Source organism: Equus asinus, chromosome 24 (assembly GCF_041296235.1).
Source record: "Equus asinus isolate D_3611 breed Donkey chromosome 24, EquAss-T2T_v2, whole genome shotgun sequence".
Classification (NCBI taxonomy): Eukaryota; Metazoa; Chordata; class Mammalia; order Perissodactyla; family Equidae; genus Equus; species Equus asinus.
Window position 1 is genome coordinate 53,274,700 of NC_091813.1, and position 14,551 is coordinate 53,289,250.

The window sequence follows — 14,551 nt, forward strand, 5'->3', positions numbered from 1 at the left end:
ATCGTAGTTGGAGAGAAGGTGTGTGAGAGGGGTAATGAACAAAACCAGAAGAGGTGAGCTCAGGCCAGATGATGAAGGCTCTGTACACCACATCAAAGAGACTCAACTTTTAAGGCCACAGGGACTGGTGGAGGTTTGCAAGAAGGGCTGTGTGACACGATTACACCTTTATTTAGTGTTCAAGTGGAGAACTGAGGGAGGAGGGAAGATGCTGGAAGTATAAGGGTCAGGTCAGACAGACATCTCTGAGTCAGTTTTCGGCCTGCGTAACTGTCCTGTCACACCAAAGCTAAAACTAACCAAAGCACACACCATTTTTTCTTACCAGTTTCTTCCCAGTTTTGGTTTATGAGAGTTACATTTCCTCACTAAAAGATAAGCTCCACAAGTGCAGGGATTTGAGGGGATTCTGTTCTCAAGAATATCTCACAGCAAAGAAGAGTGTCCAGCATGCGACAGGAACACAACCAACACCTACTGAGGAGATACTTGGCTCTCCCAAGGTGTGACTGTGCCTGTGGACACATCCCTCACTGCTTTATCTGGGTCACTCCCATTCTGACCACCACCATGTCAACACGCTACTTTGCCAACACACACCTGTGAGAGCCTTCCTGCTGAGGGTGCCCCTCAAACTCACCCTCATCAAACAGCTCTGTTGCTTAACACATGAATAACATGGCTCTTCCTGTTACCACGTTCTTTCTCAGAAAACTCTTCTCAGTGAGAATACTGATGAGCAGGAGGGAGAAGAAGCTCTGTAAGTCCAGCCTTTTTCCTCATTTTAAAATCTACTTATATTCTAACTTTTCTTATTTCTATTTTCTTTTTTCTAATTAATAAAATATAGACTTAGTTACCTGTATAGTAATTTTTTTACAATATAGACATTTAGAACTATGTATTTCTCTAGTACAACTTTGGCCATTTTCCACAGAATTTAAAGGGATGCTTATACTTTGGTTATTTGTTAAACAGCCATTTTAATATTATAGATTCATTCTCTGATCTAGTTATTTAAGAGACTATTTTAAAATTTTCATGTGGTTTCACCAATTTAAATGTGTATCATATGTTTCCAATCTTATATACATATTTTTTTTTTTTTGAGGAAGATTAGCCCTGAGATAACATCTGCTGCCAATCGTCCTCTTTTTGCTGAGGAAGATTGGCCCTGAGCTAACATCCATGCCCATCTTCCTCTACTTTATATGTGGGACGCCTGCCACAGCATGGCTTGACAAGCAGTGCACAGGTCTGCACCTGGGATCCGAACCAGTGAACCCCAGGCAGCTGAAGCAGAACATGCAAACTTAACTGTTGCACCACTGGGCTGGCCGATCCAATGTTATATTCTGATTGTGGCATTGTATAGGTATTTTACAGAAAAATTCTCATTGTCTGTAACACAGTAAATATTGGTCAAGAATTTGATTAAGTAAATTTTCTGTTCCATTGTGCTATTATTCCTAGTCTCTCTTTTACTTGTCTTGCTCAAATCTGTTATTTATTCATTGTATAGGCTTAATATATTTTGATCTTGAGGTACTGTGATTTTTTAAAAAATTCCTGTCATTTTCTTTCAATTATGCCTTCTGTTGATGTCTCTGCTTTCTAGATTCAAATCAACTTTATTAGAGACCATAATTAAACTACCTTTCATATATTTGAGAGAACAGGATAAATCTGAGGCCAACTGTTACAATTTAGGTAGGATTTGGGGAGAGGGGTGCTAATGTATTTCTTGTGGATCCAAGTGTATTGTTTGTTGTTTATACTAGATAGTTCCACGTTTTATGGAAACTTTAGTATGTACACAGGTAATATTATATGTGGGTTATTTTGTGTTATCAAATTTTTACTGTTCATAAAAATAGAAAACCTGAAATACTGTTAATTCTCTCCCCTTTTTCGCTCTGGTCACTAGGAAACCTGAAGACAAATTTCTGCCAAAAGCCTAGTTGCTGTACCAGCTGTTTGTTAATCTTACCTGTGACTTTAATACTCTCTGACTTTATTACCTGTTTTCCACAGCCCTGTGTGTATTATACACGTTTTCTGTAAGTCATTTTAATTTCTTTGCAGAACGAGGCAGGAGACGGATGGCCTGGGAGATGACTTTCTCTCTTTAGCAGACTGTGGCAGACACTGAGTTTGAAAGGTAATTCCATAACGCATCCTAATTTTCTAAGGGATTTCTAAACACTTTTATGATTATCCATCACTAAACAAACTCTATAAAATTAATCTCTAGCCCTCTAAACCCCCCAGTGTGTGAATCCTCTTATGAAAAAAAATAGATCTTTCCACCACTAAACTCACATTCTCAATTCTCTCTTCCCCACTCTAGAATCCAATCTCCTTTTTCTGTCTTCCCCTTGATATTCTTAAACTGAGTGGTATTAGCTACTTCTCTTTTTTAGTAAGTTCTTCAGCAATCTTTTGTACTGATAGCTGGAGCAATGGATTTCTTAAGGTTAATCTGGGGAAAACTTCTGCTGTCTTCAAAATGAAGGCTATCTCAGCAGAGTAAACTGATCTAATATAAGAATCTATTACAGGGGCTGACCTGGCGGTGCAGTGGTTAAGTGTGCACCTTCCACTTCGGCAGCCCGAGGTTCGCTGGTTTGGATCCAGGGTGTGCACGTGGCACCACTTGGCAAGCCATGCTGTGGCAGGCGTCCCACATATAAAGCAGAGGAAGATGGGCACGAATGTTAGCTCAGGGCCAGTCTTCCTCAGCAAAAAGAAGAGGATGGGCTGGCCCGGTGGTGCAGTGGTTAAGTTTGCATATTCCGCTTCTCGGCAGCCTTGGGTTTGCCGGTTTGGATCCTAGGTGCGGACATGGCACCGCTTGGCAAAAGCCATGCTGTGGTAGGCATCCCACATATAAAGTAGAGGAAGATGGGCATGGATGTTGGCTCAGGGTCAGTCTTCCTCAGCAAAAAAAGAGGAGGACTGGCAGTGGTTAGCTCAGAGCTAATCTTCCTCGAAAAAAAAAAAAGAGCAGGATGGGCAGCAGTTAGCTCAGGGCTAATCTTCCTCAAAAAAAACAATCTATTACATATATCCAACAAATATTATATATATATATATATATATATATATATATATCTTCACTAGAGATATATATATAACATATACATATATATCTATATCTATTTATTTGGATCAGATATCCTCATTTTCTTTTTTCATTGAAAGCTAGTTCCTCAATCTCTTTAGCTTCTAGGAATTGGCTTTTTGTTTTTCTAGCTCACATACTTAAAACATACTAGTCAAATGTTTCCTTTGAGGATTAAACACCTTGGTAGTTCTAAATGTTCTCTCCTAACTTACAGAATAAAGTAGTTTTTCAAATGAGGAAAAGTTTTTTCAAGTATATCATTAAATTATCAGTTTTCACATGATTTGTCTATTTCCTCTGACATCCTTAGTCACCAGAGTGGAATTACATCTTTTTTTTTGGCTCCCAAACATCTATTCTCCCCACCTTTTCAATAGGGTTTTGATATCCTGTTCAGGAATTATCTATACTCAGTCTCCATGAGATACTGAACTCAAACCCTGTGGAAGACGTCTATCATATCCTCTCTTTCATTCCCCAAGATCCCCAAGGGGCCACTTGTAACCAAAACTGCCAATTGACCTCTTTCTCCTGGGACTTTGTGTCTTGATAAGGGTAGAAAAAAATAGAGTATGTTTATTAATTCTAGGACGTCCCAGGGTGATCTTCAGGCCATAGAGATCCTCTGTGGCAACTTGAGACCATCAGTTCAACTTGTTCTTCAGCCTTCTCTCTGATTCTGTGGCATTACTATGTCTTATTAAATTCACTTTCTGCTCAATATAGCTATTGGTTTCTGTTGTAAAATAAATACATACTATTTTCTACACATATCATCTTCTCTTGTAATGTCTTGTTTCGCATTTGCAAATTTTCAATATCATTTTTGCTTCAGTTACTCTTATTCCACGGTGGTGTTTCCCAAAATTTGTCCTGGGAAACAACACTTATATCTCAGTATTAGCAAAGGTTACAGAAAAACAGGTTTATAAAAAAACAGAGGGGGGGTTATAGGTAAGCAAGTGAAGAAAACACAGGGATAAATAAAACTAAATCAGTTTCTTTTTCTGTGCACTGTGAATTTCTAAGAAAGAATATAGGATGTAGCCTTTTACGAATTTATTTTTAGTATGTATGCAGATACAGATTTATCCTGCCATATCTATAGAAACTAGTGATCTGTAGAACATATTTTGGGTAATGATATTCTAGTTGCTGCTATTTACTCTCTCCAATGAAGACTCTGGTTTCCCTTGAACTTAGAGCAATGTTATCCCTTTTATTTGTTTTTAATACTGATCATCCCTATTTAGCATTCATCTTATCTCAATCCTATCTGTTTGTCATACTTGTGGCTGTTTGCATTTCTTATATAGATTCTGAAAATCTTGTGGCTTGACTTTTTTTTTTTGTAATGGTACTGCAAAATATTTTAACTGCAGTAGAAAATTTTAAGTTTTTGAATATGTCCCTGTAATCAAAATATTTATCAATGGGTATTTCATGGTTTTATTGTTTTTCTGGCAGGTTTAGAGTACCATTGGCATTCTTGATTATTGTTCAGTGTTTCTAATTGTAATTTTGCTGAAGCATGGATCATAAATCAGTAATACTTTCTCTTTGATTTTTACAATATAAATTTAAGAGCCAAGCTTATGTAAGATGTTCTCAAAACACTTCTGAGCCTCAGCGATGAAATGAGAATGTTGAATTATGGTGATTCTTAGCCTCTCTATGAGATAATTTAGGAAGATAAATTTTCCTGCACTATCTTAGTAAATACCTTGATCTACATAAAAGTGTGTAGTATAGAACTTTATCAACAATCTGAAACCAACCAATTCATCATTTGGTCATGTTGATGTTCTTTCTATTAAATGAATGCTCCACTTTTCATTTTGATATGGAGACAAATGGCTCAAGCAGAGACTTGGTGTAAAATAATTTTCCTTGATCACATTCCTGATAGCCAATTCCCCTGAGTGTACTGGTCAAATGAAAGCCACTTGTCAGCGATGGGGTAACTGGGAGGAAGAAACAGGAGATGATGTTAATGTAGTCTAGCACTACTAATCACTTCTTACCTCGCAACCCCACTTTAGAGAACAAATGTTTATTGGCTGATTATAGCTATATTATTCAAAATACAGCAATACTGGAAATAACCCAACTGTCCAACATTTGGGGAATAGTTAAGCAAAAATTATGCCGAGAAGGTGAATCTTTATGAACTAAAATTAAAATGTACTCCATACAAGTAGAAAAATATATAAGACAGGAAATACTTTAAATAATTTTTATCATAGAAATAAAATATAGAAAATCTAGATATAACAAAAACCACGTTTTGCACAGGGATAAGGACAAAGCAAACATACTAAACAAATAATTATATTCAATAGTAGTGTTCTTTGTAGTCCTTTGTTTACTAAAGTTAGCTAAGTATAAAATAAAAAAATACCCTTACAAGGTCTTAGGCAACTGATTATCATCTATAGGCAAACTATAATATCTAGGGTATTATATTCATATAGTGCACAAACATATATGTCTATAATAAGTATACACATATACAGAAACAAATATATGTATATAAGACATTGTTATGAGTTAAAAAGTATCCTAATTAAATATAACGCATATTTAGAAGAAATACGTATTTTTTCTTTGTATGCTGGCTTGTCCTATTTGAGCCCAGCTATAGAAGGACGCAATCTTTGTTTCGTCCAAATGGTCTCACCTCCACATACATGATGAAGAAGTTAAAACCAAGGTCTTCCTAAGTATGCCACGTCAAAAACAATGAGAACACCCAGGCCTTGGATACTCAAAGACAAGTACTCTAAAAGCAGAAACTTGTTAACTAAAATAACATCAGTTAATTTTACACATAACTTTTTAGAAATAGAAATTCCCTGGCTTAATGCTTAGAACACCCTAAACCAAACCAAACAAGTGAAATGATTTGGGACTGGAAAAGGGGAAAGAGAAGTGTAATGTACCAGAAGGTCTCACTACTCTGGCTGAGAAGGTGACAATGTCCACAATGAAGAACAGAATTTAACACTTAAACAGGACAGATAGAGGTGAATATAGAAGCCATCTATATACTTCGATATCTCTATAGTAAAATAAAATCGAGAGAGAGAGAGAATGTCAAGATTATGTGGGCTGTTTTGTGATGGCTAGAAAAGTACCTGAGAGACAGGAACAATGCTAAAGCAGCTTTTCTCATTAAACATTTATTGCTCTGCTTAAATCTTTTCGAAGGAGCATAGAAATACATGAAATACTACACTAGGCAAGATCCACTCTTCCCCTAGCCAGAATGCTGAGGCTAACACAAACCTGATTGACATGCAATTGAAACAGAAGACTCTTTTTCTTTGACATGAGCTCTTAACACTGTCAACATTAAAGGTGAGGTCCATTCCAAAAACTCTTAGTGAACAGTTAGGTTATTCATAAGGTTGTCCAAAACCTTTCAAGAAAATAGCCTCTGTACTCTTTATGAGTATGATACAAAAATCCTTTCTAGATCTATCAATAAAAGGCAGCTCAATTAAAAATTCCTGCTTTGTTCTGAGCAGCAGATAATTAACTGAGCCTCCCCCAGGAAGAGCTCCGCAGCGCTGTACACAGGGACACTGGCCTACATTACTTCTCACTGGGTCCTCAGTGAAAGCGAATATCTCCCTTAGCCCCCCAATTTCTTAAATACTGTAATTTTTATATCTTACCTGCCAAGCTTTCTTCACTTTAAAAAGTTTTTATTAAGCTAACAGTATACTAACATTACAATAATTTTTAAAGAAAAGATTCATCCACAAGCCTGCCATTACACTAAACCTCTTTAATTTGTCCAACGGCACACATAATTTGTAATTGTAACCAGACCATACATAACATAATGGAACCAGGCTTTTTTAAAGGCATTGCTTAACATTTCCTGACATGTCCTGCCAAACTTTCCCAGTGTGCTCATTTAATTAGTACATATTATATGAAATTCATGATATGCTAGAGGCCCATCAAACTATGAAAATTTAACGGATACCACAAAAGGCATATTTTACTCTAAAAATGTAATTTTAAGACACTTTATAATTCAGATTTATATGTCACTTTTCATCTCACCTCTTCTCCAGACAGATAGTACGCTGAGAGTAGTCCACCAACAAAGCGTATATTTACTTCAAAAACAGAAACTTCAGCTTTCTGTGGAAACAAAATAAAGGCAGTTCATATATAAATGACAGTATACAATTGAGAAAAATACCATCATGATCAAGTGTACTGAGTATTTACATTTTCTTCAATCTTATATGCTTGCCCAGAGAGATTTTTGCGCAAGAGGGAAAAGTCTTTTAACAGTATCAAAATATACACAAATAGATAAAATAATTTTGAATCAAAATGACAATTCTAAAAATATTTATAAAATAAAGTTACTTCTTCCCTCTATTCAACAGCAGCGACAACACTCAGTATTCTCTATTTGTGCACAGGCGAAAGGGCCAGGACATATTATTTTCCAATTCTGTGTCCTTCGTTTATTTTATTCATTTGTCTGCCAGACCTTCTATTCTTTGGCTGGTGGTTCAACATTATTCTGGCATTCTTCTCACATCATGTGAAAGTAGCACAGCTGGAATGCAAATAGGAGTTGAAGTTGGGGGTCTTGGGTTCTAGTGCTGGTTCCCAACTTTCTGCCTGTGGCCTGGGATGGTCACATCTCTCTGAGAAGAAATGTCATCTTCGCATAAAGGAGATGATAACCATAATGCATGGTGTACCCTGCTGAAACAGTTCTTATTTACACTTATAATAGCTTGCTTTTATTATTACTTAAAATGTGCCAGATCCTATGCTAATCTCTTTTTTTGTTTTTTGAGGAAGATTAGCCCTGAGCTAACTACTGCCAGTCCTCCTCTTCTTTTGCTGAGGAAGCCAGGCCCTGAGCTAACATCCGTGCCCATCTTCCTCTACTTTATATGTGGGACGCCTGCCACAGCATGGCTTGCCAAGCAGTGCCATGTTTGCACCCAGGATCTGAACCAGAAAACCCTGGGCCGCCGAGAAGTAGAACATGCAAACTTAACCACTGCGCCACCGGGCCGGTCCCTACGCTAATCTCTTTACATGGACTCTGTCTTTTAATCCTCAAACCAACCCTGTGAAATAATTACTGTTTTTATGTCCATTTTACAAATTGAGAAACTGAGATTTATAGTGGTTACTGTGACTTTTTAAAGGTCAGATAACTAATAAATGGTTGAATCAGGATTTGAACTTGAGTACTCTGATTCCTGGTCCACACTCTGCTCTCCTGACTCCTCTACCACCTTACGTGATAATACCATAGATAATAATACCAGAGATAATACCATCTCTTTATTAATGGTCACATAATTATGGCATATAGTTAGTAATTATTGCCAATACTTTTATTATTTTACATCTGACTACTAAATGGATCTGTTCTGCATTCTGTTACTTGGTAATTTACCACAGCTAACCTATAATAGATGTAAGGTACACTTCAAGCTTTAGTTAGCTAGTTTTCATGTTCATTGGGCCTACTCAGCAATTGTTCACTTTTGCCTAATGTCAAACCATTCACCGATAGTCATAGGGGCTAAGAGCAAGCTTTAATGTATGGAGTCAATATCTGGTAGGTGTGCTTCACCAAAATCATCTGAGATATTATTCCCTTTAACAAGCATTTATTAAGCAACTGCTATGTGCCAGACACTTGGTTCTTGGAACGTGGCAATGAAGACTAACAAGGTCCTCAAACTCATGGAGTCTATATTTTAGTGGGAGAACACAATTCCGGGGGGTGGGGGTGGGGGAAAGGAGAGATATTTTCATTTAATTCCCACAGGATCTGTCTAAAAAGGCATAAGGCTCTAACAATTAAAGCTAAGTAACTGTTTAGTTAACAAAATTTTTCAAAACATGTCCTGCAAAACAGAGATTATGAAAACTTAGGAGAAAGAATTACTAGGCTGGAGTTAGGCAAAAGCATCATAATATAAGACTCTCTGATGAGTTCATTTAGTTGTATTTCATAATTCGTAACATGTACCTAATATAATTTGGTTAAAAGCATTCCATACAGGTGCAATTTGTCTGTGAGGTGTATCACTCTGAATGAGTATTATGCAAATATTGGTAAAAGCTTTCATAGCCAGCCCACATGGTCTAGTAGGTTAAGATTTGGGGCTCTCACTGCCACAGTCTGGGTTCATTTCCTGGGCAGGCAACCAGACCCCCTGTCTGTCAGTTGGTTGTCATACTGTGGTGGCTGCACGTTGCTGTGATGCTGAAAGCTATATCACTGGCATTTCAAGTACCAGCAGGGTCACCCATGGTGGACAGGTTTCAGTGGAACTTTCAGATTAAGACTAGGAAGAAGGACCTGGCCACCCACTAATGAAAAAATTGGCCATGAAAACCCTTTGAATAGCAGCGGAGCATTGTCTGATATTGAACTGGAAGGTGAGAAGACGGCACAAATAGACCAGGCAGGGTTCCATTCTGCTGTACACAGGGTCACTAGGAGTCAGAATCGACCTGATGGCACTAACAACAACAAAAAAGCTTTAATATTCCACAGAATTACTGATAAGTAATGGAAGTGAATCCATTCATTTATTTTGGTTCACACAGCTATATTTCTTATGTGTAAAGGTAACAATGTCTAATAATAAAATCTAATGAATTTAAACTCTCAAATCATATCACTCTCAATTTACACTTGTTTTTCAGTTTTTAAACCTGAGAATAGTCCTCCACATTTCTGCCTACTGAAGCCTGTTAAGATGATTTTATATTATTATTCTGGCTATGGGTTCATTAGATATGCATTCTCTCTCCCTGCTATAAAAATTTTGGATAATCAGGACTTTTATATAGACATCTGATAAAAATTATTGCAAGGTAGAGGACTGAGGCATGTCAAACACTACAGAAATACACCCTCAGTTAGACATCAATCACCTGTTGGGTACAGTTGTTCAACCAGTTATTGATCCAGCAATGTATTCTAGAATCTAGATTCTATTTATCTTGCTCTGTCTGTAAGATATTGAGAGATGACCTTGCAAAGTGGCATGCTCAGTGTTAGTTGTTTTGTCTTGAATTTCATGGGTCTAATAGCCTAGTGAGCCTGTCCAAGAAGCAAATCTGGCTTGTTAGTGAATCTATGCAGGTTCCCAGTGACTGCAGTGTCCTCATCTCTAAAAAGCTTGCTCAGAGATGGCACATCACCATGAGTAGTACTCAACAGTTATCATATCTTCCTTCTTTTGAAAACCAGAACTACATTTGAATTCCAAAAATATAATTTTTTTCCCTTTCCTTTTTTCAAAGTTAAATCTAAACTATTTAGAAAGCTTAATTTGAGAGCTCTTTCAATAATCTGGGCTATATTATGTTTTAGGTCAGAAGACTGAAATTTAGATACTTTTGGTCATTCTTTACAGAGCCTTAGATGAAAATGACTAACAAGATAAAAATTCTCCCACCATAACAAATTGGTTGGCTATACTGGGGCAGCAGACGATAAAAACACTACCCTAAAGTCAGAAAGACCTGGGACGGAAGGTTGGTTCAGAAGCTGGCTGACTGTAAGGTCCTAGGCAAGTCACTTATTCTCTCTGAGTCTTGGTTTTCTCATTTGTACAAAGGGACAATGCATTCCTTACAAGGCACGGTGAGTCTGTGAGTGGACAGCACTGTGCACAATGCCTGGCACAGGTGAAACACTCAACAAAGAGCTGCCGCCATTTCCACTGGACAGCAGCTCAGCCTAAATAAACTAAGTGCCGCTGGAAAATCAGAAACTCCAGAATCATAATATCCTAAATTCTAGAATGCAGAACAATACATCTTCTCTGACCCTCATGGGAGTCATATTTCTCAATGGCTAAAAATCCTCTTTTGAAATATAGTATCTTGACCAAACTTCCCTTGGGGCTTGATATACTTTATATGGTATCTGGATTTTCAAAAGTGAATTTCTACAATCTGAGGGCTTTAGGCCTTTTTTACAAACTTATGATTCCTATTTCTATTAAAATAATCATATTAAGTTTAAATGAATATATTCATCCTATTAATACTCATGCAGTGTCTTTTAAGATGTTCTAAAACTTTTCCAGTGACTTATCCTAATGAGAGAAGAGGAGCTGGGGCAAGAGGAGGACAGTATGTAAAGGAGGGGAGCCCCAAACAGCCTGTATCACTAAAATCTTGTGTGATTCCTCCTAACAATTAATGCAGACTTTGCAGTCTCCTTCATCTGTGCTTGTCTGAAAGTAAATAACTTGCTTAAATTTTTAAGTAAGGTTGCGTTCCAGGAATATGTCCCATGTATTCTATGGCTTCTAGCACACAGTTGTATGCGACTGCCAGTTTGAGAAGTAGGTCCAGTCTTCTGCTTAAATTGCATGCATCTGTTAGTTAATATCACAACTTACGAGCAAGTGGAAATTGGAAATTTTTGGCTAAAGGCATACACACCAAAAAATTTGGATTGGAAAAACTTCTCTTTCATTTCAACGTTCCTCTACTGATAGCCTTTAAATCAAAGAACACACTAAGCCAGATTCAAATATAAATTTAATAAAATACATGGTATAACTAAGTTTACACAAAAAATCCAGAGGTGAGTATTACAAATCATGGAAAAATTAGGCCTTAGTACTAATCTCTCACATTGCCTTGGATGTCTTAGATGGATAATTTCCACCTTAAGTTTATCCTTTTCCTTAATATTTCTGTCCTCTGGTTTACTATCCATATTATATGTAAACTTATGAGATAAAGTGATAAAGACTGCTAAAATGGGAAAAAAAGAGTTTAATTTAATAAACCGTTTTGTATGTCTTCCCCCCCTAATCCTTAACATTATGCTCTCTCTCTCTACTGGGAAAGGCTTCCTTAAAATCCACAGATCATGAGCTCACGGGCACAGGAAGCTAAGCCTATCTGAGCAAGAGGGAAAGTGAACAATTCAAAATTCCTGTTTTAAAACAAGTGCCTGAAAGACCAATCTCCTCCCACTAGACAAGAGAGCATTTTAAACAAGTGAGAGAAATTTATTAGGTTGTATTTTGTATTTTTTAATAAACAACTTATTCACCAAAATTATCTATAAAATGATAAATTTTAATATATTTCAGTAAGTGAAATAATGGGCTGGAGCACTAGAACGACAAATTTAGGTTATTAGAATGGATTCAGCCACAGTTTCCTTTGAGGAATTACAGAGGTGCAAGCTGCCTCTGAAGAACAGATATATTGTTTCTTTGCACCTTCAAGCCTGATGATAATTATTTAGAATCAAACTTGCACCAAGTTTAAGGAATTCTCCCTAATTCTTATCTTACAATTCCACACAGCATGATAGATCTGATTGATATTGAAAAAGAGCTCTTGGAAAAGAACTTTCGTTTTGAGAAATATTTTGATTCTATTTTAAGTGCTTCATCTCAATTCTTAGAGTTTTTAAAGGGTAATTCTCTGAGGCCTGAAATCAGAGACTACTTCTTTACTAGCTATTTCTCCAAACTCTCTGTTCCTGTTCTTCTCAATGAACTTCCATAAGCGAGAAGCAAGCAAGCATGAAAACGTTGGCTGCCCCACCATAAGCCAACGCAGTAACTATGTTTAATAACAACTGCTCCGCTACTATAATACATAATAACTATGCTTTATCTTATTGAGAAACATTGGAAACAACATGAGATTTTCCAAAACCATTGATTACAGACAGATAACTGCCTGTAAGCCTTGCCTATGTTTACGCTTAGCAAACAACTTTATTTATAAATGGTACTTCAAAGTGTGTGTTGTATTAACATTTTGAGCATTAAGAGTAAATATAAAACTCCTTTTAACAGATTAAATTGCAATATTAAACAGTGTAACTTAGTGTATCATATGTCCTAGCAGCTTTTAGTTTCATATTTAAGTAACGTGATAAACCTCATGGGAAGAACAAAGTGTAAGTTCTCTGGGCCACAAAGATAAGCAAATAACTGTCTTCCCTATGTCAACAGGTTGGTTTTCCCATGCAGGTCCAGAGGGGCCATCAGGCAGTAGTACAATCTATCACTAATCACTGTCGGAGAGAACGGCTCAGCATCCTTGTATGGCCAAAACCCAAACCATCACCCTTGGCAGCACTGATTAGCATTCAGGTAGAGCACACTGAGTAACTCCACACAACAGGATAATTAACTTAGTTATCTGCACCCATCAGGATGTAATGCTGCTCTAAACAGATCTTTTACAAGAGCAATACTAAGACAAAAACTCCTTCTTCCATGCTCTACGGCATGGAACTCTGGACCTCTGCCAAGCACTCATTCAGGCATTTGAGAAGATCCAAAGTTGCTTCTTGAGGTCAATTTACATCCTTCCGATAGGGAACCCTACAGCTTATTCTCCTGAAAAGTAGGATGGCATTCAAGAGGATAAGAGAACAACCTGGATCTTTAAACTGAAAAATAAAGTCACTTTCGCCACCAGTATCTCTGTTATCTAAAACATAGGGTGTTCATTACAATCAAAGGTACAATCCAGGTGCTGCCAAAGACCACAGTCTCAGTGTGTTGCTAGTTAGTGTCTGGAGCAAGCTAATCATTTACCATTTGTCATTCTCAAAGTGTGGCCTCTCATACGGAGATATTACTTTACCTCAATGAAGAAAAATGCTTTTTAAGGACAATTTCAATAGAGCTTTGGGCTTTACTGGCGTTTTATATAAGAAATTGTTATCTGGAGAAAATTTCCACATATTCTATAAATTTCATTACCGAAGATTGTCTTCAATATTTCTCATGTAAAGATCTAGGTAATCAAGACTTCTTTAAAGTGACAGTAAGGAAGAGGACGCTCAGAATGAATTTAGAAATGCCCAAATATGAAACTCTTAATCATTCTTCCTTATGTTAATCATCTTCCTATATCAGGAGCCACCATAGCTCCATTCTGGACATAGGTTAGGTAAAAACAAGTAGATCAGTTTCACTTGAACTCCAGATCATTCTAACTATATAAAAATAGGACACAATACAGCTACCCGTGTACCCTGTCAGCTTGTCTTCTGGCACAGTCTGTCGGGAAGGAGGACAAGATAGCTTAACTTCTTATTCATTTAATTAATATTTATTGAATACCTACGGAACAATCCAGTCTAATGAGTACTGTGATAATAAGATTTCATGCCTGACCTTGGAGGACTCAAATTCCATGGCTGCCTAGATATTTCTCAACTCTTCGCATTTCTTCTCCAATAAAAACAGGGCCATTGAGTTAACGCAGACCTGGTTCAAACCAAAGCTCTTACTTGCTGCATGCTTTGGGGCAGATTAATTAAGCACCTTGTCATCTATGAAAATAGGGAAAATATCATTTACCCTGTATGCCTTTCACAAAGACTAAACGAGATAATCTATGAAAAAAATCACT

The 14,551-nt window shown here is 37.0% G+C and overlaps 1 protein-coding gene across 2 annotated transcripts in view; it reads right to left on the bottom strand.

Annotated features, from left to right (window-relative positions):
• MAN1A1 (mannosidase alpha class 1A member 1) overlaps window positions 1-14,551 on the bottom strand; it is a 161,733-nt gene that overhangs the window by 98,008 nt on the left and 49,174 nt on the right. For both annotated transcript variants that reach the window (XM_070496096.1, XM_014840057.3), the window contains exon 5: window positions 7,205-7,285. In XM_070496096.1, the coding sequence (XP_070352197.1) occupies window positions 7,205-7,285 (81 nt within the window). The remainder of the gene's footprint in view (window positions 1-7,204; window positions 7,286-14,551) is intronic.